The 23,382-nt window shown below is 57.5% G+C and overlaps 1 protein-coding gene across 21 annotated transcripts in view; it reads left to right on the top strand.

The window, feature by feature from the left end:
* NCOR2 (nuclear receptor corepressor 2) overlaps positions 1–23,382 on the top strand; it is a 243,161-nt gene that overhangs the window by 70,681 nt on the left and 149,098 nt on the right. For 20 of the 21 annotated variants that reach the window (XM_030821637.1, XM_030821636.1, XM_030821653.1 and 17 more), the window contains 3 exons: positions 3,982–4,201; positions 12,786–12,913; positions 15,596–15,773. In XM_030821637.1, the coding sequence (XP_030677497.1) occupies positions 4,097–4,201; positions 12,786–12,913; positions 15,596–15,773 (411 nt within the window). In that variant the 5' untranslated portion in view covers positions 3,982–4,096. Of the gene's footprint in view, positions 1–3,496; positions 3,831–3,981; positions 4,202–12,785; positions 12,914–15,595; positions 15,774–23,382 lie in introns of those variants that run through there. The other variant, XM_030821638.1, reaches the window with a different exon arrangement.

Genomic DNA, 23,382 nt, shown 5'->3' with positions numbered 1-23,382 from the left:
CTGCCCCCATCTTTGAGGAAATGATGTCATCATTTTTTTTTTTTTTTGGCATTCACTTCCAAACCTGCTGATGAAAAGTCAAAGCTTATTTTTTTCCCTATTCGCAGTGCTGTGCATCCGCATCCTCTATCAAGTTTCAAAACCTTTGCATCACTGCCCTGTAAAACCCTGTACCCGTTAGCAGGCCCCATTCCTGCCTCACCCTGCCCTCCTGGTAGCCACCAGTCTCCTTTCTGCCTCTGTGGATGTGCCTGTTCTGGACATTTCATATACATGGAGTCATGCAATTCATGGCCTTTTGTGTCTGGCCTCTTTGGTTCAGCGTAACATTTTCTGGTTACGCGTGGTATAGCACACAGCCGTCCTTCGTTCCTCTTTATGGCTGAGTAATACTCCATCGTACGGATGGACTGGAATTTTTGCTGGGTCTGCCTTTTGGCTATACTGTGAATTCTGTTGCCATGAACATGCATACCGTGTTTTGTTTGAGTCTCTGTTTCCAGTTCTTTTGGGTGGATGCCTGGGAATGGAATTGGTGGGTCATATGGTTATTCTGTGTTTAAATTTTTGAGGAAGCGCCAAACCATTTCCCTAACATTTGTTTTTTTTCGAGTTGGCAGGAAACGTGGCTCAGGTCGGGAGGGGTTGGAAACTGGGTTTCCTAAGCTCGTGGTGAGTGAGGGTGGCACGAAGTTACTGGAGCTGTTCCCTGTTCAGGCCCCACTGGCATGTGAGGATGCTGGGTGGGGGGCTGGTGGGGGAACCCCTTGGTAGGTGAGGGGCCGAGGTTCCAGCCCAATGCTCCGGGGTGGGCACTGTGTAAATCCCAGGCAGTGGAAAGCCAGCCAGCCACGGGGTGATTTAGGAAGGCGTCACCCTCCCTGGTCTCTGGTGCCCGTGTGCACCGTGGTGAGCATGTGTCAGGGGCCTGTCACCCCCTGGCAGCATCTCACTGGGCCAAGGAGGAAAGAAAAGCTGTGGGTAAATGAGGCCTCTCGGCCACCTTGTGCAACTCAAAATCCAGTAGCAATTTGGAAGTTGTCCGTGGTGCCCTTAGAAGAGGGGCAGACCAAGGGAACAGCACCCTGCAGAAGTGATGGCCTCATCTCCTCCGAGAGACTGGGAACTGTTTAGCACCTAGAGAGAAAGGAATAGAATTTGCTTTGCTGCGTGAGATGACCAGGATCTGCAGACTTTGAGCCGAGCTCTAGCAAGAAGAATTTTAGAACAGGGCTGGGTCCCGGTGGCCACAGCTGTTCTCTCTCCCAGGGCCAGACTCTTGTTTCCGGCGGCAGAACGGATGTCTCATTGCTCTTGGGGCCGGGCAGGGATAGCTGTGCCTTGCCTCCTCATCATAGCGTCACTGGTGACTGGGCTGCAGCTGCATCATTGACAGTCCTGGTGACAGTAGTATTAGGCGTTCTGGTTTGCTGAGCACTTACTATGTGCTGGGAGCTGCTGAGTGCCTGCTGTCCGCCACCTGACCTTTCCTAGGGTCCTCGCAGGAGGACTTAGGCAGTCGGAATATGCACAGACGTCTTCATGTGTGTGGGAGCACGTTTGTGATTCTGATGCCTTCCTATTTATTCCACATAGTACTGGGTTTCTGTATACCTGTGCTGATAATAAGCTTCTCTTGTAAGTAAAGTTATGCCTAACTGAATGAAAGTGACAGGCCTGGGGCTAGATGGCTGTGGCCTGGGTAATCTCTATACCAAAGTCCCTACGCAGGGGTGGCACATGAATGTCTGATGTTTAGGGAACACTGCGTGTTTGGAGGTTCAGAGAGGGCAAGTGACTTGCCGAAGGCCACGCAGCTTAGTGATGGTGGAGCGGGACGTGTTCCCATGTTCACGGGAATTGCGCTGTACATCCTGGCTCGAGGCTGGGAAAGCCCACGCAGGCAGGACTGAGGCGGTGGTAGATGTGTCAGTCTTGGCTCTGGAATTCCTTGGCTTTTCTGTGTTTGAAGGATGGACAGCAGCCAGTTGAAGGGTGGCCTCCTCTGTGACTCCTTCTTTCCCTGTGTGAGCCCGAACTCTTGGTGGCACGTGACAGAAACCCAGCTTGGGCTGCCAAAGACAAAACGTGCAGAAGGAGCGCCTTGGCTCCCCTAATGAAGTGAGCAGGCTTCGACCTGCCTCCAGCCGCCATCGGACACAACCTGCTCTTACTGCCCTGTCGCCCTGCCTTCCTGCCAGTGGGTGTGGGTCTCAGTCAGGCTCCTGCTGCATGGTGGCCCCCAGAGCTCCAGGCTTTCATTCCCAGCTTAGATCCCCAGCAGAGAGCACCTTTCTCCTGGTTCCAGCAGCAAAAGTCTCAAGGCAGATTCTCATTGACTCCTATTGGGTCACAGGCTCATCCCTGAGCCAGTCGCTGGCCCAGAAGCATGCAGGGCTCTGATTGGCCAGGACCGGGTCACATGACCATCCCTGGCACCTGGGGAGGGAGGGAGGGTCAAGGCTACACTAATGAGAGATGGGGTGGGGCCTGGGAGGCAGTCAGGGCCCCCAACCTTAACCTTCCTCCCAGTGCCCCTCCAGGGCATTCCTGCTTGGAGAAGGACGGTTACCCTCTTCAGGTCGGGGGAAGGGGTGTTCTGATGAAATTGCAGGGCTGGGTATGCTCTACTTCTCCTCCTGAACCCTGACCTCGTGTGATGCAGCCTCAGTCCTCCACCATTGGAGGCCCACATCCAGGCGCAGGGTCCCGGTGCCAGGGTGCATTTCCCTCAGCTCTGGGGGGTGTGTGCAGTTGTGAGGGTGCTGGAGAGGGATTTGCATGAGGCAGGACCCGATGGACACACCTTTTCTGAGGGGCTGGTTCTGGGAGAGTGTGGAGGGGACCTTGGTCTGGGATGGGACCCTGTTGTGAGCCCAGCAGGTGGCGTGGAATTGTGGCTGGTGGAGGAAGGGGAGAAGCCTTGTTGGGGGCAGGGGGAGCTTAGGGGTTTCCTGGCAAAGGCAGCTTTGGATTAGGGGTCCCCGTGGCTCCCTGGCTGGGCCGTGTCTTCTCTGTGGGGCTGTTTTTCCATCTGTAAAGCTGCTAGCCCGCTTCGTGTTATTCCTCTGGCGTGGCCATGAGTAGATTCTCTTCCGTGGAAGGCTCCAGTATCTGCCCCAGGAGCCGTTTGGGGTACCTATCCCTAGGCTGCAGGGCCCAACTGGCTGTCATTCTGCCCTTGGCTCTTCCTGGTGTAGGCCTCTGTGTCCTAATCCCACCTCCTAGCTTGTGTCTGGCTAACCTCCTATCAGTCCCGCCCCATGTCATGGTGTCAGCCTCCTGCACAGGGTCACAGCCTTGCCCAGGTCATGCTGTGGCCCGTGGCCCGCCTGAGCTGGCCCTGGTCCCTGCTGCCTGGGACAGTGGTGTGTGCTGTCCCCGCTGCCTGGGACAGTGGTGTGTGCTGGTCCCCCTGCCTGGGACAGTGGTGTGTGCTGGTCCCCGCTGCCTGGGACAGTGGTGTGTGCTGGTCCCCGCTGCCTGGGACAGTGGTGTGTGCTGTCCCCGCTGCCTGGGACAGTGGTGTGTGCTGTCCCCGCTGCCTGGGACAGTGGTGTGTGCTGTCCCCGCTGCCGGCTGCCCCTCCTGGGACAGGTGCTTTCTGGAAACTCTGCCCTATGACTTAGAAACCCGGGGGCCATGGAGTGAGGTTGGGTGGGCTTAGGGGGGCTGGGAGCCATCTGGGTGGTAGTGAGGGCAGCACAGAGTCCCTGTGCCTGCCGGGTGAGGGCCTGGGTGAGGAGGAGGCCTGTGGTCCCTTGCGTGGCTTGCATGGCTCGGAGAGACCTTGAACGCCATGCCTGTCTCCTTGTGCTGCCAGAGAGCAGGTGAGTATGGCAGTGGATGGAGGAGGGTCCAGACAGGCCCCTGGGTGCTTGCGTGTCCTCACGGAACCACAGGAACGACTCGGGGACCTGTGCACGGAGGAGCCAGCTGCCCCGTGGCTGATCTTGTTTTTCTTTTCTTGTTTTCTCACAGTTGCCAGTGACGGGGTGGCCCGTGAGCTGATGACGAGGACTGGCTTTTAATCCTTGGTGGTGATTAAGAGAAAGCTTATCGGGGCCTGGGACCCCCCAGCCCGACCCCCACCACCATGTCGGGATCCACACAGCCTGTGGCACAGACGTGGAGGGCCACTGAGCCCCGCTACCCGCCCCACAGCCTTTCCTACCCAGTGCAGATCGCCCGGACGCACACGGTAAGGGGGTGCACGTGTGTGCGCCTGGGGCTACCTTTGAGACCCTTCTTCCATTCCGCTGAATCTTCACCCCTTCCTTTCTCCTGGGAGCCGGGCTCGTGTGGCTCTGAGCCTCCCAGGGCAGAGGGGAGGCCTCCACAGAGACTCCTGGTGTCTGAAGCCTTTTCCAGAGCATCTGATAAAATCTCTTTGCTCCCATTTTAAAGCTGGGAAGATGGAGGCTGGGGCCAGGCTGAGCTGGGGCTCTGCCCTCACTTGACTGGCAGTGGGATTGGCACGCGAATGTGGAGCTCCTGCTGTATTCACTTTCCTGCAGCCCAGCCTCACCTCTGCTCCCCCGCTGCCGCAGGATTGGGTAGGATTGGGGTGGCTTCCAGGGGGCAAGGGGGCCTGATAGGTCACAGCTCCCCTTCCTGCCTGTCCTCCCGTTCCATGTGTATTCTCCTTGGTGAGGTTCGAGGCTCTGAGATGAGGAGGCACCGCACAGGTTGCATTTCTACCTCCCTGACACGAGGGTCCAGGCTGCTGGCTGTGTCTTTGGGGAGCCCGCCCCGTGGCCAGGGCAGATGGCTTGCCCTGGGGGCAGGTGGGACTTGATGCCTGCCCACATGTGTGCCCTGGTCGGGTCTCCTAAGCCGCACCCCACCCCAGCCCACTTCCCAGTGGGGGCCCTATTTCCTGCCTGTTCTCTCACTGCATGGTGTGGCCAGGACAATGGGCCTTGGTTTCGCTCCTTTGGCATTTATGGGGTGCTTGCTGTATACCATGTCTCTGGGTGTTTGCGGCTTTTAGAGTTGTGGGCCTCCCCCTTGTGACCTCCTGGCTGCTGAGTGAGGGGATGTGAGGCCTGGAGGTCACAGCTGGAGTGAAGCTGACTCTGCCGGCCACCGTGGGGGTGTGCGTGTGTGCGTGTGTGTGCGTGTGTGTGTCCTGCCTGGCTGGTGTGGTCCCCTCTTGTGAGAACCAGAAAGGAAGCTGTGTGGGAAGACGTTTCCATCAGTGAGCGACAAGGTTTTGCATATGAGCTCACTGGCACTGCCTGGGGGAGTCCCTGACACAGTGGCCTCCTGTAGGTTGGGCCCCTGGGGCGCTTTGCAGAGTCAGCTGTCCTCAGTGGGTGCATTGTGGATCACTCTTAGGATGGCATTTCCCTGGGCAGAGTCATTGCATTCTCCAAAGCGGCCCTGTGAAAGAGCAGCTCGCGCTCTCATCCCACTTTGCAGATGAGGAGATCGAGGCCCAAGAGGTTAAATCACAGGCCTCAGGTGCGATTGCCCTAAGTGGGGAGGCTGCCACAGCATCGGGGCGCCAAGCTTCTGTGTCCCCCCACTCCCCCATGCTTCTATTTATTGAGCACCTACTGTGTGCCCGGGGCTAAGGAATAAACTCCCAGTGGGAAATGATTTCATATTTTGTCATCATTGTCTTTATCTGTCACCACCACCAACAAAAAGAAGAGCTCTTGTTAACTGAGCACCTACTACGGGTCAAATGTTGTTCAAAGCCCTGAGTGTATATGGTTGTGTGCATTCCCCTGATCACCCCAGAGTGGGACTGTCATGCTCTGTATTTTGTCAATGGGAAAATATTTCACAGGGTAGGAAACTGGACAAGTTGTGTAACCTCTCTGAGCCTCAGTTTTGTCACCCATAAAGCGGGGGTACTGAGAGTACCTGTCTCCTAGATTCTCACGAGGGGTAAAGGGGATACGCTGAATTTTCTTAAGACGGCGCCTGGCTCAGGGCCAGCCCGCTCTGTCCGTTTGCTGCTGCCATTCCTTGGTCTTGTTGATGTACCTGCAGCTGCCCAGAGGGGAACCTGCTTGCCCCTGGGGGGCTGCTGGCTTCTAGTTTCTTCTGTCCTGTGGAGGTTCCCACTCTTCTCCACCGCCCCCATCCCGCTCCTAGCCTTGGGGAGTCCTCAGGCTGCTGTGGCCTCTGCCCTCCCACCCCTCCTGCCCTTTGCCCCAACTGGGCCCTTGGGGTCACTGGCTGACCCTAGACACCTCCCATTCTTCTCCTGCTGGGCCGTCAGTGACGCAGGATGTGGGTGGACAGGGCCAAGTGCTCACCACCCCCTCCAGGCAGGAGGCTGAGGGCAGGGAGTGAGTAGGGCCCAGCCTGGCGGCCACAGGTGAGAACGTGTCTGTCCTTGTGTGGGGGCAGCAGGGGCCACCTATGTGTGCTCCTCCCTGGGGGAGCTGCCCCATATCGGACCCTCCTGCCTCATGGTAGGGCTGCCCATCCAGGGAACCCTGCTTGTCTCTTGAAGGGCAGGAGGAAGAGTTCTGGGCACTCTGAGGAGGGCCCTGCTGCCCTGGGCATATTGCAGGGTGGAGCTGCTTTCTTGCTGCAGGTTGGAGGTGAGCTGGGGGCTGTGATCTGGAGGCCCCTCCCTGGCAGCCCCTCAGTGCCCAAACCCTTCCTGTCCTTTTGATGGGCAAGACCCAGTTCGAAAGATACCACCCCCTTCCTAAGCTCCTCATCAAGCCACAGAAAGATCCCCCGGGCAAGGGGACGGTCAGTGGCCGGAACCTGGCTGTCCTGGTTCCTCGTACAGTAGCCGAGGCCATTCTGCTGGGATCCACGGGATGCCTCAGTGACCTTCCCAGATTCAGGTCACCCCCACACATACTCCCGACAGGCCTACCTCCTGGGACAGCCCCTCCTGTCTGGAGGGTCCTCTTCCTGGCGCTTTGGGCACAGGGCTGCTTTGATGGCAGGTCTTCCCTGGAGCCTGAGAGACCTCAGTGTGGCTTCGAACCCTCTCGGTGTTCAGCTTGCTGAGTGGCACTGGCCTGCTCAGAGCCACGTGGAATGGCCTGTTTCCCCACCTGCAGTACCGGCGTCCTGGTGGGTCTGTGCATTGGTGGCAATGTCTGCACGCAGCAAGCCCGGGGTAGTCATCTCTTTCCTCCTGGGGGGGGTGGCAGGAGACCCAGGCAGGGCCTCTTCCCCCTGGGGAACCACAGGACCGCGGATGCCGAGCCGGCGGTGGAACGGTGCGGGCCGTGGAAGCTGCTGCCTCTGCCCGTGCTCTGCCCTGGCGTCATCTGCGGGCTGCTGGTGAGTGATTCCCAGCGCAAACGGGAGGCTTCACTTAGGGGGTGCTTGCAGACAGAGGCCTGGACCCTGAGACCATGGAAAGCCCCCAGGTTCCCTGACTCAGCCTCAGCCATGCTCCAGGCTTCTATATGCATCATCCCTGCCCTCCCGCTTCCCACCTGCCGCATCCCTCTGTGCCCCATTCTCTCCATCCTCAGGGGCCCAGCTTCTCTCCGTGACAGTAGCAGGACCCTATGTCTCTCCCTGAGGGTCCTGGGGAAGCGAGGGTCTCCAGGGTTGAGGGTCCAGTAATAAAATGCTTACAGCTTTTGTTTTCCCGGAGATCAATGCATCCTCTTCTCCCGGCCTCCTTTCAGGCTTTCTGTGGCCCAGCTCCATTCTGCCTCCTTCTTCAAGTCTTCTGGGACCCCTAAACACTCCTGAGCTCCTCCAGACTTTGGGCTAAATGAATGCAGTTAAAAGCAGGAACACAGAGTCTGAATCCCAGCATGGCTCTTTTCTGCTGTGTGGCCTTGGGCAAGTTACTTAACCTCTCTGTGCCACAGTATTGAAGACTGGTTCATAGCACCGGTTCTGGAGCCATATTGCTTGCATTTACATCCTGCCCCAGTGATGTTCTACCTGTGAAAGGGAGGGCAAGTGGCCTTACCATCCCGTGCCTCAGTTTCCCTATCAGTTGAGCAAGGATAGTTTTCAGATTGTGAGGATCCAATTAGTTGATAGGTGCAGAGCCCTTCGCACAGGGTACGGACAGAGTAAGCAGATATTTGATATAATCAATAATGTAATGATGACGATGCTATTATTACAACATCGCCTTTAGTAGCCTTTTCTGTCTTGCCCCAAGGGTACACTTTGGGCTTTGCCCCTAGGGCAGGGGTGAGCACACCTTCTCGGTAAATATTTCAGGCTTTGCAGGCCATGCAACTGCCCTTCGCGGCCCATATGGTGTGAAAGCAGCTCAGCCAGGGCTTAAGGGAGTGGGCGTGGCCTGTGCCTGTGACACTGGACGCTGCTGCCTTGGCCTGGGGCCCTAGTGTGCTGACTCTTGGCCTAGATTAGCGCTTATCAGACTCCCTATGGGAAGGACCGGTCTGTTTCATTTCCAGTTTGTCACAAATCGATACGGGGTCCCACTGCACAGACGCAGGGGCTCAGCCAGGCCCAGTCCAGCAGGGTCAGACAGAGTTGGTTGTGCCCTTGGATGCCAGGGTCGTGCCAACCCCAGGGGTCTGCATGCTGTCATGTTCTGTGCCCACTTTGTTGCAGTTGGCAATGTCGCAGACCTTTGGTGGAGTAGTACCACCCTGGGCCAAGGCTCCCAGACCCTGGAGACTGCCTGGGCCAGGCTGGGGCAGGTGGGCGCATGGGGATCACTGGGAGAGGCTAGACTGCGGGAGGCTTTGCAGTGTCCTGAGTGCCCTGGGGTGTCCCTCCGTTAGCTTCATGGCCCCTCTTGCAGCTCAGTTCCTGGTGTTTGGTGATGGCTCTTAAGAGGCTGTGGAGGGATGGTTTGGCCCTCAAAAGAGAGGCTGGTGGGAGCTCCCATGCCGGGGGAGATTCATTCATTCATTGGGAGCTCCCATGCTGGGAGATCCATCCGTCCGTCCGTCCGTCCGTCCATCCATCCATCCATCCATCCATCCATCCATCCATCCGGCAAATACTTATCAGGCATCTCGGGCCCATCCTCTTCCAGGCCCTTGCAGTGCAGCTGTGAACAGAACAGGTAAGCATCCGTGTCTCAGGGAGCTGACCTCCTTGTGGGGAATGGCGAGTTGGGAAGGAGACGAGGGGAAGGGCTGAGGTTGGGGGAGCCCAGATTTAAGTAGAGGGTCGGGAAGGAGCCTCACCGAGAAGCTGCCTTTGGAGCTGAACCTGGAGGAAGGGAGAGGGCCAGGCATGTGGGAATCTGGCTGAGGAATGTTCCAGGCAGCAGGAAAAGCATGTGCAAAGGTCCTGAGGTGGGAGCTCTCTTGACTGTAGCCACCATCATTCCGGGAGAGACCCGTGAATGCAGCCAGGGTCTAGGAACGTGCTGAATTCTTCCTTTGCTTTCCCATGAATCCAGGGTCTAGGAACGGGCTGAATTCTTCCTTTGCTTTCCCATGAATCCAGGGTCTAGGAACGGGCTGAATTCTTTTGCTTTCAGTGTGCAGTCCCAGGCATTCCCTTGACACCTTCTGGAGTAAGGAGCCCTATCCAGGGGCCAGAGAGGGGCACTCCTCTCCCGCAAAGGAACTTCTCCCAGTCCATGCTCAAACATCCCCCCGAATCTAGCCCCTTTCTCCTCTCTGCCCCCAGCCACTCCTCCCCACCCTTGGGACCCAGCCAAGAAGGCACCAGCTGGGATTCCCTCCTGGGTGAATGGCTTTTTCTGGTGGCCTCTCACCTTCCCCAGGAGTTTTAAGGGTGTAATTTATTGGTGGCCCTGATTTCCAGCTTCAGAGGTGCCATGGTCAGGGAGAACCCTCCGAGGCAAGGGGGCATCACCTGAACGGGCTTTTCCTGCCTCCCTTTCTGAGCAGTTGGGTCAGACTCCCTCTCCCCAAGTCAGGTTTGCTGCTGTCCTACAGGGACAGGTTCAGAGCCTGGGGTCCGTCCCCTCGACCCTCCTCAGAAAGCCAGCTCAGCCTTTGCCTTGCATCTCAGAACGTACCCCCTTATTGCTGTGTGACGTGGACAAGCCACTTACCCTCTCTGTGCCTCTGTTTTCTCATCTTTGTGTGGGGCTTCTTGTAATACCCACCTCACAGGGTTGCTGTAGGGATGAGATTAACTAATATATTTAAAGCATTTAGCTGCAGGTGCACACAGGCAGTTTATTACTGTGGGGTATTATTGTTGTTTTTTGTGATTAATGTTGTCACGTGGGGAGCTCTCCTGCTTGGAGACTTGGCGAGGTGGTTTCCAGCCTGGGTGTATTCCAGCTCATGGGACCCCTTGGGCTCCACCTCAGGTCAATTTCTCTGGTGGGGCCTCCCCAATTTTTGCCTTTCCCTAGAACCTCCAGGCACTCTTGTTGGGGGAGTCCCCGGGCTCAACTCTGGTGACCTGCTTCAAGCCTAGTGGTGGGGGCCATTGTGGACCGAGTGTTTCCCAGGGTTTAGGGTCCGGTAACAAAATGTCCACAGATTTTAGGCAGAAACGGCCCCCAAGATGCTCCTAGGAGGATCTCCTAAATTGGGAAACTAAGGCCAAAGGGTTCATGCAGAGGCCTCCTCAGCCCCCACTTCAGGCCTCCTCCACCATGGTTGGCTGCTGTAGGCACTATCTGGCCGAGGCCCTCTTCCCAGGGACTGGACCGTCCGCCCTGCCTCTGTGCCCACTTGGCCTTGGTATGGGAGAGCTGGGCGGAGAGGATCCTCCTGGCAGACTGCGAGGCCTGCTGCTTTCTTCTCACACCTCTGTGTGTGTTGTGAGGTCTTTGCCTGGCAGCTGCGTCATCATCAGCCCAGTGGCCTCCTCCACTCCCTCCCTCCAGCCCCGTCTTCTCCCTTCTCCTCCCACTGAGAGCGCCTGGAGTCTTGTGCTAGACGCTGTGGGATGCAGGAGGAGGCTCGTGCCTTTTCTGCCTTCTGGAGGCTGCTCTCAGCCTTGGGGGAATCCCTCAGAGAGGTGAGGGAGATGAGTGTAGGAGGTGCAGGCCTCCTTTAGTCTGGGCTGGGCACCCATTTCAAAGAGGAGAAACTGAGGCTCCGAGGGTTCTAATAACAGGGCCAAAGACACACCTTCTGTTGGAGGCCTTGCAGCTTTTGGTATCTACATCGGACTGTCCAGCCGCAACTTTTCCAGCTTCTGAGGCTGCCAGGGGCCCCATGGATTCCACTTGCACATCCTTCCTGGCCTCTGGGCTCCCAGGCTCTTATGTGCTGATTTCGTTGGGTCTGCAACAGATACGTTATCAACGCACCTACCTGGCATTGTCTCTGATTCTCTTTGCAAAAATAACTGCCTTGTTGAAAAAGCCAAACAACGAAAGAATGACTAGATTTTTATGGAAAATTGGGAACATTTAAAAAAGGTGCCAAGAGGAAACGAAGTCACCTATAATCCCACTCTCTGAAGCCTTACCTGTGTCAGACATCACTAACTGATTGCTGCAAACAGCATAACTGAGTGTTGCAGGCAGACAGAACTAATCTATTGGGATTGGCGCATTAGTGAAGCCTATCTTGTTTTGTTTGAGAGGCTTGTTACTGTCTTTTTTTTTTTTTTTTAAAAAAAACACAGTTTAATGTTTCTCAAATCTGGGTGTACTTGGCAATCGGTATACATCTAATTTGTTGATATTGAGTTCCCCCCCCCCCATGGTAATGGGTAATGTGTTCAAGAAAAAAGTATTTGGACACTTGTTAAGCAGGAAGACTATACAGGACAATTGTGCTATCAGTGTCAAGACTGTCACAATAAGGGAGAGAGACCGGGCTCAGCTCCAAATACGGCCAAGACAGCTGGGGCCTCATAGCCTAGCCGCAGGGTGGAGGGAGGGGTCAGTGGATGGAAAATTACTAAGAGGAGCGCTTGAGGGTGGGGGGTTCCTCTAGACTGACTTAGCAGGATTCCTGCAGCTGGGCAGAGCCCCGCAAGGCCAAGGCCAAGGCCCCGTGGAGAGAGGATGGGTCAGAGGAGCTTGACTCAGGTGTGGGCAAGGAGAGTCTTTGTCAAATGGACGGCGGTGTGTTATTAAAGGAGGAGGGTCTGCCTAAGGCTTACCCTTCTGGCTGTGATACGAGCGGGAGTTCCTCTTTTACAGGGCGGGCTTGGGGTCAGGGAACGCTTTGTTCTGAAACCTGGTCTTCGGGCCTCGCTGGCTGTCGGGTGTTTGTTGCCGTCACTTGCCACCATCCATCCTTCTCCTGGCAAGTGAGGCCCGAGCCTCATTCCCTCGCGTGGGCATCACTTACCCACCCTGCCAAGAGCTGGGCATCTAGGTTGGGCCTTTTCCCAGTTGTTGCTGCAAATGCATTTCTGTTTTTACAAATAATGCTGCCCCGTATGTACCTTCAGTCCTGTCTTCCCAGGCCTGCATTTCCAAGCTTCAGCTCCTCAGGCTGGAGGGACCCACAGCCTGGCAGGGGTAGGATGGGGTGGGAGGGTAGAAAAGCAAAGATAGCTTCCTCTACTCAGGCCCCCCAGTCAATGCCAGCGTGGCCGGCAGACAGAGGCCATGGTTAGGATGGTTCCAGGCCTGTACTAGCCTGTGGCCTCAGACAGCCCCATCAGCCTTCCCAGGCCTGGTGGTCTCATCTGGAAGGTGGGCGTGATCGTGGGTCCCTGGGATGCTGTGTGGGAAGGACGCAGCCCAGGGCCCTTCAGCCGTCTGTGTTCCTTCTCTTCCTTGGCGTTCGGCCCCAGGGGTAGCCTCTGGCCAGACGGTCCCTGAAGTTCCCTGCAGGACTTGGGCTTATCTGCCTAGGGCAGGAGCGAGCCTGAGCAGGGAGTCCACAGCCTTGCCCACTGTGCCCTGCCATGCCCGTGCCCCCCAGCGCTCACCGCTTCTCTGTCCCCTCCTGCAGGACGTCGGGCTCCTGGAGTACCAGCACCACTCCCGCGACTATGCCTCCCACCTGTCGCCTGGCTCCATCATGCAGCCCCAGCGGCGGAGGCCCTCCCTGCTGTCCGAGTTCCAGCCCGGGAATGAACGGTGAGGAGAGAGTTGCTGCCTCCCTGTCCAGGGCATGAGAGCTCCTTCTCAGATGGAGAAGCAGAGGCCCGTAGCGGAGCAGGAGCACACAGGGTCCTGTGAAATGAGGGCATGTCGGGCTGTGTGTTCACCCTTGACCTGGCGTGGCCGTGACTCGGGGTGAGGATGGGGACGAGCAGGGAAGAGCCACGTGGCCCTCAGACTTCCAGCATGGAACTTCAGTGGCCTCTGTGGGTTTGGGCAGCAGTGGGGACCTCCAAGCTGGGCTGCAGCAGGGCTGGGCTGCTGTGGGAAGATTTGAGTCCACACGTGGTGCTCCTGGGGCCCCGCCCCTCCCCTCCCCTCCCCTCCCCTCCCCTCCCCTCCCCTCCCCTCCCCTCCCTCCCCTTCCTCCTCCTTCTCCTGATGGCAGAGGATGCCCTGTGGTGTGTGCCTGTGCTGGGCCAGCCTTACTTTCCTTGATCCAGGTGGGAGGGGAATGAACAGGTTAGGTGGTGGTGGGGGGCGGGGGAGGGGGGCGGTGGGAGGGAGGTGGGTTGCGTGGGGAGCTGGAGGGACTACAGCAAGGGGAGGGCCAGGGCTGGGCCAGAGCCAGCTCTCCATGCATTCATTTGGGATCGGTAGGCCACGTTCTTTCTCCCACCTTCTCTAGGAGCTTCTGCTGGAGACAGCTGAGGTGTGGGGAATTGTGCCTATTTCTCAGATGGGGCAGCTGAGGCTGCGAGGTTGAGGGATGGGCCCTTGTTTACTCAGCCAGGACTAGAAGTCGAGGCACCAGGCCCCAGCCCTTCATGGTACCACGGAGGTGTCCCAGGGCCCCAGAGCAGTTGGGGCTGGTGAACTCAGGTGGGCGCAGGCGTCTGGAGGAGGAGGGGAGGCCGAGGCAGCGTGCCTTCTGTACCTGGATTGGTTTCCTGGGGCTGCCATCACAACGTTCCACAAACTAGGTGGCTTCAAGCCACAGAAGTGCATTCCCGTGATCTGAAGTCAGGGCGTCCGCAGGGTCGCACCCCCTTGGATGGCTCGAGGGGAGGATGCTTTTCTGTCTCCTCCAGCTTCTGGGGGCTACAGGCGTTCCTCAGCTGTGGCTGCATCGGTCCAATCTCTGCCTCTGCCTCTGTCTCATGTGGCCATTTCCTTGTCTCTCTCTGTGTTCTCTTGTCGTGTTACAAGGACCCCAGTCATCCTAATCCAGGATGGCCTCATCTTAGCTTAATTCCATCTGCAATGACCCTAGGTCCAAAGAAGGTCTTATTTTGAGGTTCCAGTGGCTGTGCATTTTGGGAAGATGTTATATTTTGAGGTTCCAGTGGCCATGGATTTTGGGAGGATATTGCATTTTGAGGTTCCAGTGACCGTGGATTTTGGGAGGACGTTATATTTTGAGGTTCCATTGGCCGTGGATTTTGGGAAGACGTTGTATTTTGCGGTTCTAGTGGCCGTGGATTTTGGGAGGACATTATTTGAGCCACTGTGGTGCCGCTGTCATGTTTAAGTGAAAACACCACGTGCTTCCTGCCAAGCATCCGTAATGGTGAAGCCCTAGGTTCTGAGCCTTGAGGAGGAGGATGTCTTGAGACCCAGCTTTGGAGGGACAGGGACTTGAGGGCCCTCCAGGGAGGTGAGCACAGAGGGGTGGCTGCCTCACCCTCCAGGGGGGCCAGCAACACGGCCCCAGCCTGTGCTGCAGTGGGCAGCATTCAGTCAGTCTACAGGCACTGATTGAACGCCTACTGTGCGCCAGTACCTGGGGACAGCCATGAACAAGACAGGTGAACCACCCTGCGTTCATTCTAGGGTGGGGAAGGTGGCCAGGAAACACCTGTTGTCACCAAGCTCGTGGGAGGGCAGTAGAGAGAGAGCAGACAGGCGGGTGTGGTGTGGTCTGGCCTGGGACAAGGAGGCACCATCTGCACCACGACATGAAGGGGAGGAGCTCACATGGAGGGCCTGAGGTCTCAATGCTCCAGGCAGAGCCCAGCAGGTGCAAAGGCCCTGGGGCAGGAGTGCAGTGGCGGGACAGCGAGGGCCAGGCCAGGCAGGGCTTGTGCAGCAGGGTAACAGCTGTGGATTCCCTGCTTAGCCTCTGGGAAAAGCATTTCAGCAAGGCCCATGTTCAGGCTCTTTCTGGTGGGTGATGGCTGGAGCCTCAGAGGTGGAGGCCAGGTGTCCCAGCTCTGCGGGGTGTGCTTAGTTAGGCAAGGCCATGCCCTCTCTAGGCACACTGCGGAGGAGGGTTTAGGAGAGCCAGTTGCTGGGGAGGCTGGGCAGCTCCAGTCTCTGCGCCAGGCTGCTGGGCTGAGTCGAGAAGGTGGTTAGGCCACGTTCAGCAGCAAGAGTTCTGCGATCGGCCAGCGATGTCTGCCCTGTGTGGGTGAGAGGGAAATGGCATCACGGGTGCTGTTATCTGCGTTAGGCTCACAGCGTTTCCCGGATGGACTGTGCCTGTGAACCACCCGGTGATCTTGTTAAAATGCAGAGTCTGACTCAGTAGGCCTCAGATGGTACTGGAGATTCTGCATTGTAGCCAGCCCAGGTGGGGACGGTGGGGTGGTCCGTGGCGAGGGAGGGGCTGTCACTCTGGGGTGTTCCAGTGCCACTGTAGTGCACTCCCTCCCTGTAAATGTCCTCGGTGAATGTGGACCTGAAGGAAGGCAGCGCTGCATGCCTCGCCTCCCGCAGGTCCCAGGAGCTCCACCTGCGGCCAGAGTCCCACTCATACCTGCCCGAGCTGGGGAAGTCAGAGATGGAGTTCATTGAAAGCAAGCGCCCTCGGCTAGAGCTGCTGCCTGACCCCCTGCTGCGACCGTCGCCCCTGCTGGCCGCGGGCCAGCCTGCGGGATCTGAAGACCTCACCAAGGTAAGCCTGGGCCCCCAGCTGGGAGCTCCTCTGCCGCTTGAGGTTCTGCTGCTGGTTAGGCTGGGTGGGAGGTGGTGGGTAGATGTGCAGGGAGGGGGCAGCTCGGGCAAAGGCTTGGAGGTGGGCCAAGCACCGGGTGCACAGAACTGGGTGGCAGGAAGAGGGCAGGCGCCAGGTCTCTGGAGGTGCCAGAGCATGGGGAAGGTGTTCCAGGTGGGCAGAGCAGCAAGTGCAAAGGCCCTGGGGCAGGAACAGGCTTGTGGTCATGGGGCAGCTGGCGTGAGGGAGGGGAGAGCTGGGATGGGAGGGCCTGGGGTGCCGTGGAGCAGAGAGCTGCCATTCGATGGGGGTCAGGACTGTCCTGTGGTCGGTGGTCAGCTTTCAGCACATTCTGAGAGCTTCGTCGAGGGTGGGTTGTTTGGTTCCGTGCTTACTTGGAATGGGGGGCTCAGTGACCCCTGCCTCGAGCCCTGCACAGCAGGCAGCCCCCTGGGCCTTGAACCCCGGCCCGCGAGGTGGACAGCTCAGGGCTCTGCCAGGTGCCTGGGGCTTCTGGATTCTTAAGGGTCAGGGAGGGGAGACTCCAGAGTCCCGCAAAGTGAGATGGGACAGAGTTGGCTCAGCACTAAAGGGGCGGTGCTTGGTTAGGACATGGCCTGGACCCCTAGAGTGACAAAGCCTCTTTCTACTGCCCAGTCTGGCTGCTCCTTGGGCCACCATGTGGCACCGGGCTGGCGTGGGTTGAGTCTGCAGCCACCCAGGCCTGAGGGACCATGGATGCACTTTGGGCAGGGGAGCCAGACAACTTTAGGCTCATCTGCATCTCCTTGGGAGGGGCTGCCTGGCATTGCAGGTGGGCCCAGGCCTCACCTGGGCACTCACTTATCCCAGGGCCCTCCGTCCATCTGCCCTCAGGTGACCCGGGTGCGATTTCCACCACCCCCACCTCCACAGCTGTGCTGCCTTTGCGCCTCTCTGAGCCCCGTTTCTTCCTCACTGATCTGGGAACTTGTGGGCAGGGTGTCACCTGGTCATGTGGGTAGAGGGCTCGGCTGTGGGTCTCATGCATGGGAACTACTTGGCACCCATGAGCCGGCATGGATGGTGGTCTGGCTGCAGGGCCAGGCCACCTGGGCCAGACTCGGTCTTCTCTTGGGGAGAGAGGATACCCGTGTGGAACCTGGGATATCCCTGGGGTGGGCTTGGGCTGGCAGGAGGTGGGGGGGGCCGTCCTGGGGCTGGGCTGGCCGGGCTTCCCCTCCTGCTCTGAGTGGCTGTGGCCCCGACACCTGCACACCTGCCAGATACCCACAGGGCTGCCTCTGGGGCCAGGGGAGGGGGGGGCTGGGGTGTCTGCGTGGTCGTTGGTTGGCTTGGCCTCCCTGCCACTGGGGCAGCCCCCACCTCACCAAGTTGTCACAGGAAAGTGGAGGTCAGTTAATGAACTCCTAGCCCACAGACCACATGTGCCTGAGAGCCCGCTCAGGAACCTCCCCCGGCGGATGCAGCTGTGTTCTTGTTGGCACTCAGGGACTCCACCCTGGCCACCTCCCTGCCCTCCTGCGTACTTCCAGTCCATCAGCAAATCCTGACACCTCTGCCCTAAAATATCCCAATTCCAGCCTTCTGCCCACACCTGAGGCCACCCCTGGCCTGAGCTCATCATTGCTCTCCGGGAACTTTGCAGTAGCCTCCTTCTGGGTCTCCCTGCTCCTGCCTCCCTCTACCCCCTTCAGTTTATCTTCCAAGCAGCAGCCAGAGGGCTTTTATAAAGGCAGATGACTGCATCCCCCTGTGTGTCCCCTCTGTGCTCCAAACCATCCATGGCTCCTGTCTCAAGCAGGAAAAAGCCAAAATCGTTGCCATGGGCTGCAGGTCCGGTGTGATCCAACCCCGTCACCTCCCTGACCTCATCTCCCTGCACCAGCCCTCTCAACCACTCACGTACAGCCTCCCAGGCCACCCTGGAGTTTCTCAAACACGCCAGGCACGTTCCCACCTGGGGAGCTTTGCACTGGCTGTGCCCTCGGCAGGAGCGCCCTCCCCCAGGCACATTCCTCTTTCCTCGCTCCTTCCAGTCCTGGCTGCCCTCCAGGGCCTGCATGGCAGGGGAGACCTGTGGCTAGCCCTTTGGGGACTCTCGAGGCCTCTCATGGCTGAGGCTGCAGCCCCACCATGTCCTCCTGGGGTGTGAGATTCAGCCACAGGGGCCCTGCCGGCCTTGAAGGGGGTCTCTGTGGCCTGGGGCTTGGGCTTGGGACTGGTGTCAGTGCCAGTTCCTCTCGGGCACTGCCCCCTCCGGTACCCCAGCCAGCATCCCTGCCCTGACGCCCAACCCTTCCAGCACATCCTTCCTGCCCCTCCTCCCCTTCCTTCTCTCCTTCTACACCTCCCTCCCTCCTAAGTCCCTCTCTTTCTTTCCACCCAAACAGCCCCCCTGTCCTGCTCACTCCCCTTCACCCCCTGCTTCCTGGCTCCTGCCATCTCTCCCTGCTCATCCCCTGGGGCGACCTCCCTACCACAGAGCCACTCCCAGCTACCACCCAGCGCCACCCAGCCCGTCTGCCTGTGGCCATCTGTCCTTGCCTTCATTACCTGCCCCTCCCCCTCACCTCCCAGCCGCCCCTCACCCATGGGTTCTGCCTGCCATCATCTCACACCAGTGGCCTTGCCCCTCCCCCATCCACTCACCTCCCCCATCCCCTTGCTCCCCCACCCCCTACCCCCATCTGCTCCCCCTCCTTCCCCCACTCGCCTGGAGTCCAGGGCCCTGTGAGCCCAGTCAGCCCTTGCAGGAACTCACAACTCACAGCCGGACAAGGGCGCCTGGGGGTGCTTGGCCTGGGGCCATTTCTTGGCTGGAGAGAGACACCTCCCACGTGTGTGTCCAGCCTGGGGCCTGCCACACCTCCAGTGCCCTAGACAGCCCTTTGATTTCACTCCTCTTTGAAACAGAAAGTGGAACCTAGACAGTGGCGGTGGTGAGGATGTGTACAGGTTAAGCATCTGTGGTTTGCTGCTGTGGGAGTTTGCTGTGGTTTCAGTAACGCTCAGGACATACCGGCCTGGAGGCTTGTTCTCTCTCCAGCTTCCACAGAGGATGCCGATGGCAGAGCTGGCGGGGGAATCGCAGGCAGTGTCCCCAGAGGCTTCTGTCCCCCAGGGTCACTCAGCCACCCAGCTGTGTCTGACTGCCCAGGCCGGGTTGGGGACTGTGGCCAGGTGGCATCCTCATCCTTGTCATAGCCTGGTGCCCGGCCAGCTGTGACACAGGCCCCTCCCTGCGCAGCCCTGGGGCACCCTAAGCTCCTTAGCAGCCTCGGGGCAAAGGCGATCGTCCTCCTGCAGCAGGAGTAGGGGTGGGCGGTGGGGACTGGGAGCCAGCCCCAGGGAGGGAAGTAGCCACTCAGGCAGGCCTACAGGGTCCCCTTTCCTGCCCAGTGCGGCCGGATTGGATTGAATGGTGGACTCCTAGGGTGAGCCACCTCCTTTATCAGGAGGCTGGCGTGCGGGAGGCATTCACACAGTGGTAAGAATGCTGACAGTGATGGCGGGTGCCATTAAGTGAGCGCCGACTGCCTGCCACGTGCCAAGCCATGCCCAGCCAGTATCATTCCCTGCTCTCTTCCCAGCCTAAGGAGGCTGGGTCTGTGACCCCCCTTTTGTAGACAGCCCCATGCTGAGCGAGCTGGACGCGGGGGAGCGGGATTTAGGCCCAGGCATCTGAGAGTGCACCCCGTGCCTGCCTCCAGGCTGACTTGCTGCTCTGGGTCCCCTCTGGTCTCCCTGGTGGGGTGCCCTCCTCCCTCTGCCTGACATCCCCCATTAGCACTGGAATCTGCTTTCTCTTTTGCTTCTTTTTGTTATAGAGGGCAGGAGAGAATTTTAGCTCAGCCTCCTGGGAGAGATGTTTCCGTTTGAACAACTCCCCTGAAGTGGGGCCTGGATGGATAGCAGGCCAGGGTGTGAGTGTGTGCATGCGTGTGTGCGTGTGTGTGTGTGTGCATGCATCTGTGCGTGTGTTTGTGTGTGGGTGCGGGTGTGTGTGCGTGCGTGTGTGTGCGTGTGTATGTGTGCACGCGCCTGTGTGTGTGTGTATGTGTGCTTGCATATGCGTGTGTGTGCACGCATGTGCCTGTGTGTGTGTGCATGTGTCCATGCGTATTTGTGTGTGTGCATGTGTATGTGTGGATGTGCCTGTGTGTGTGTACATGTGCATGTGTATGCATGTGTGTGCACGCATGTGCCTGTGTGTGCGTGTGTCCATGTGTTTGTATGTGCACGAGTGTGCATGTGTGTGCGCATGTGTGTACGGGTGTGCGCACGTGTGCATGTGTCCATGCATGTGCGTGCGTGCACGTGTGTGTGCGTGCGTGTGTGTGTGTGCACGTGTGTGTGCATGTGTTTGTGCGCAGGCAGCTCAGGGCCTAGTCTTGGAGGGTGACCAATCCGAGTGGGCCGTTGTCCCCCAGGTGCGTGTTTTGTCTCTGCGCAGAGAGCAGGCCCTGGGATGAGTCGCTGCCTGCCTGCCTCTCCAGCATGTCCGTGCCCTCTGGCCTGTGGGTTCCGGAGGGTCTCCGTCCCTGACCGTTGCTCTGTGGCTCTTTCTGCCTGCCTGGCTTTCCCTCTTCTTGTCAGGAATTCCTCTGCCTGCGGTGCGCCCTCTGGGATCTCTCTTAGTCTCTGTGGCTGTCTCTGTCTGTGTCTCTGCCTCACCATCTCTTTCTCTTTGTGTCCTTCTATCTCTATCTCTTTCTGTTTGTGTCTGTCTGTCACCACGTCTCTGTCTTTCTGTCTCTGTTTCTCTCTGTCTTCATCTATGTCCATTTCTGTTTCTCAATCTGTCTGTCTTCGTCTCTGTGTCTGTGTCTCTCTCCTCTCTGCTTGGACCACAAGGTGCGGGTGTGACAGGCTTGGTGCTGGGGCCTGGCCAGCCTGGCCGCAGTAATTGCTCCAGGCTGTGAAGAGATTTGGAAAGTCTGAGCAAGGGAGGATGCCTGGGAGAGCGAGTTGAGAGGTTTTCCGCATCTGCTGTGTGGAATTCAGCTGGGCGCCTGAGGCAGGAATTTGATGGGATTTTTCTATGTGTGCCCCCTCTGCCCCACCGTGTTCCTGTTTTCTGATGCTTCTCTGCTCTTCAGCTTCCAGAGTTCTGTAGCATCAGAGACTTCCTTGGGAATTCACCGAACTTTGTTTTGGGGACTTTAGAATTGTCACAAATAGCACTATCTCTGAAAATCTCTAAGGGGGACAGACAGCCCCTATCAAATTTAAACATGAATTCTGGCTCACATAACTGAAGTCCAGCGTTGGTTAGCTTCAGGTACAGCTTGATCTAGATGACACGATGTCCTCAGGACCCTGTCCCTTTTCATCCCTAGGCTCTGCCATCTTTCACAGGGTCTTGGTGTGTTAGCAGGAAGGAAGCTGGTGACTCCAGGCCTTCCTCCTCCCAGGTTCAAGGCCAGCAAAAAGAGAGAACTCTCCCTCCTTCTCTCCGCTTTCTAGCCCCAAACTGGTTTTCCTCCTCACCATGAGTGGGCCCATGCCTGTCCTAGAACCTGTGGCTGGAGTAGGGGGTGTACTGGGAGTGCGTGAAGCTGGGCCCTGCTTTTCCTGGAGCTGGCACAGGGGAGCTGAGGGGCTTTTCTGCCTCTGAGTCTTCAGTTTTGCATAATAAACTTTTCTCTTTCACGCTAGCTTGAAGTTTTACATTTTTACACCAGGGGCATCTGATGAGTAAAAGGTACCCACTGCCCCCTGGCAACTTGTGCGGGGTGTATTAGTTTGTTGTTTTGTTCCCTGCGGCTTTAGGTGGGTGGGAAGGTGGACAGTCATCGGGAGTGCGCCTGCAGGCCTGACTGCCAGGCTCCCTCAGCCCCCGTCCTGGGGAAACCCAGCACCAGGGGAAGCGCTCTTGGCAATCCGGGTTTGCCTCTTCTTTTTCGACTGAGGGGCGGTTCACGAAAAAGTAACCACATTAAAGTGAAGAGCTCGTTGGCTTGTAGGACATTTACAGTGTTGTGCAGCTGTCATCTGTCTAGTTCTAGATCATTCTCATTGCTGCAAAAGGAGACCCCCATACTCATTAATCAGTCACTCCCTGTATTAGTCTGTTCTTACACTGCTAATAAAGACATATCCGAGACTGGGTAATTTGTAATAGAAAAAGGTTTAGTTGACTCACAGTTCTGCATGGTTGGAGAGGCCTCAGGAAACTTAAAGTCGCGGTGGAAGGGGAAGCAAACACATCCTTCTTCACATGGCAGCAGCAAGAAGTGCTGAGCAAAAGTGGGGAAAGCCCCTTATAAACCATCAGATCTCATGAGAACTCGCTCACTGTCACGAGAACAGGACGGGGGAAACCGCCCCCATGATTCAATGACCTCCACTTGGCCCCTCCCACGACATGTGGGAATTATGGGAACTACAATTCAAGATGAGATTTGGGTGGGGACACGGCCAAACCATGTCACCCCCCACTTCCCCCTCCTCCTTTTTCCTGCAACTACGAATCACTGTCCATCTCTATGGATTTGCCTATTCTGGACATTTCATGTGAGTGGAATTGTACACTCTGCAGCCTTTTATGTCTGGCCACTTTCACTCAGCATCATATTCTCGGGGTTCATCCACAGTGTAGCCTGGGTCAGTGCTTCATTCATTTTTTTTTTTTTTTAAATAAAGATGGGGTCTTGCTATGTTGCCCAGGCGGTCTTGAACTCCCGGGCTCAAGCCATCCTCCTGCCTCGGCCTCCACATCTGGCCCTTCACATTGCATTGTATGGATATGCCATGTTTTATTTATCTGTTCATCAGGTGATGGACTTACTTGTGCAATTTTGCTGCGAATAAAAGCTAAACCTGAACTTAAAGAAGAACCCATTAAAGACAACGGCTTTTATCCATGGAGAGTTTAAAGGAGTAAGTTTCCAGCAACTTTTCCAAGTGTTGCTAGTGGTTGCCAGCTGCTGCTTCTACTCCTGGTGCTGCCTGTTAGCCCTGGGGATGGAAACCTTCTTTTTGTTAATGTTGCTTTGGAGAATTATTCCCAGGTTGGATGAGCAGTTTGCTCTCACAGTTTTAGGGTGGCCTGGCCCCCAGAGCCCTTCCTTCCACATCCTTGTCCTTGCTCTGTTATCTCTCTTCTTGGTCCAGGTGGAAGAGCAGAGATAGGATAGCGGAGATGTTTCTTGCCACCAGTAGTGAGACCAGGCTCTGGGTGCCATGTTTGCTGCTACCTTTTGTCTTAAGAACCTCAAGAAATGACATGGGCTGCAGGGAGAGACCAGCCAAGCACCCAAGGTGGACCGCAGTGAGGGGCTGGGCGGCGGCGTGGAGATGTGGGTCTGACGTCAGTTGGCACAGAAGGGGTGTTGGGCACTCTGGGCAGTGGAGCCAGCCTGTGCAAAGGCCCGGGGGTGCCAGACGCATGAGCTGTCCATGGTTTGCTGTGGGTGGGGTCAGGTGCCCATGGCCCCCTGCCTGCCCTCCTGTTGGGGAGCAGTGAAGGCCCCACACCCAGTGGTAGATGCATACACACTCCTGAGGCTTTTTCTAGGGAGTTTTTCTTCCACACACACTTTTGCCTTGAATTTCTGGAGGTCCT

The sequence above is a fragment of the Nomascus leucogenys genome, chromosome 10 (assembly GCF_006542625.1).
Source record: "Nomascus leucogenys isolate Asia chromosome 10, Asia_NLE_v1, whole genome shotgun sequence".
NCBI classification, from domain to species: Eukaryota; Metazoa; Chordata; class Mammalia; order Primates; family Hylobatidae; genus Nomascus; species Nomascus leucogenys.
Note: the sequence above shows the minus strand (reverse complement) of the source record. Positions and strands in the feature narration are given on the sequence as shown.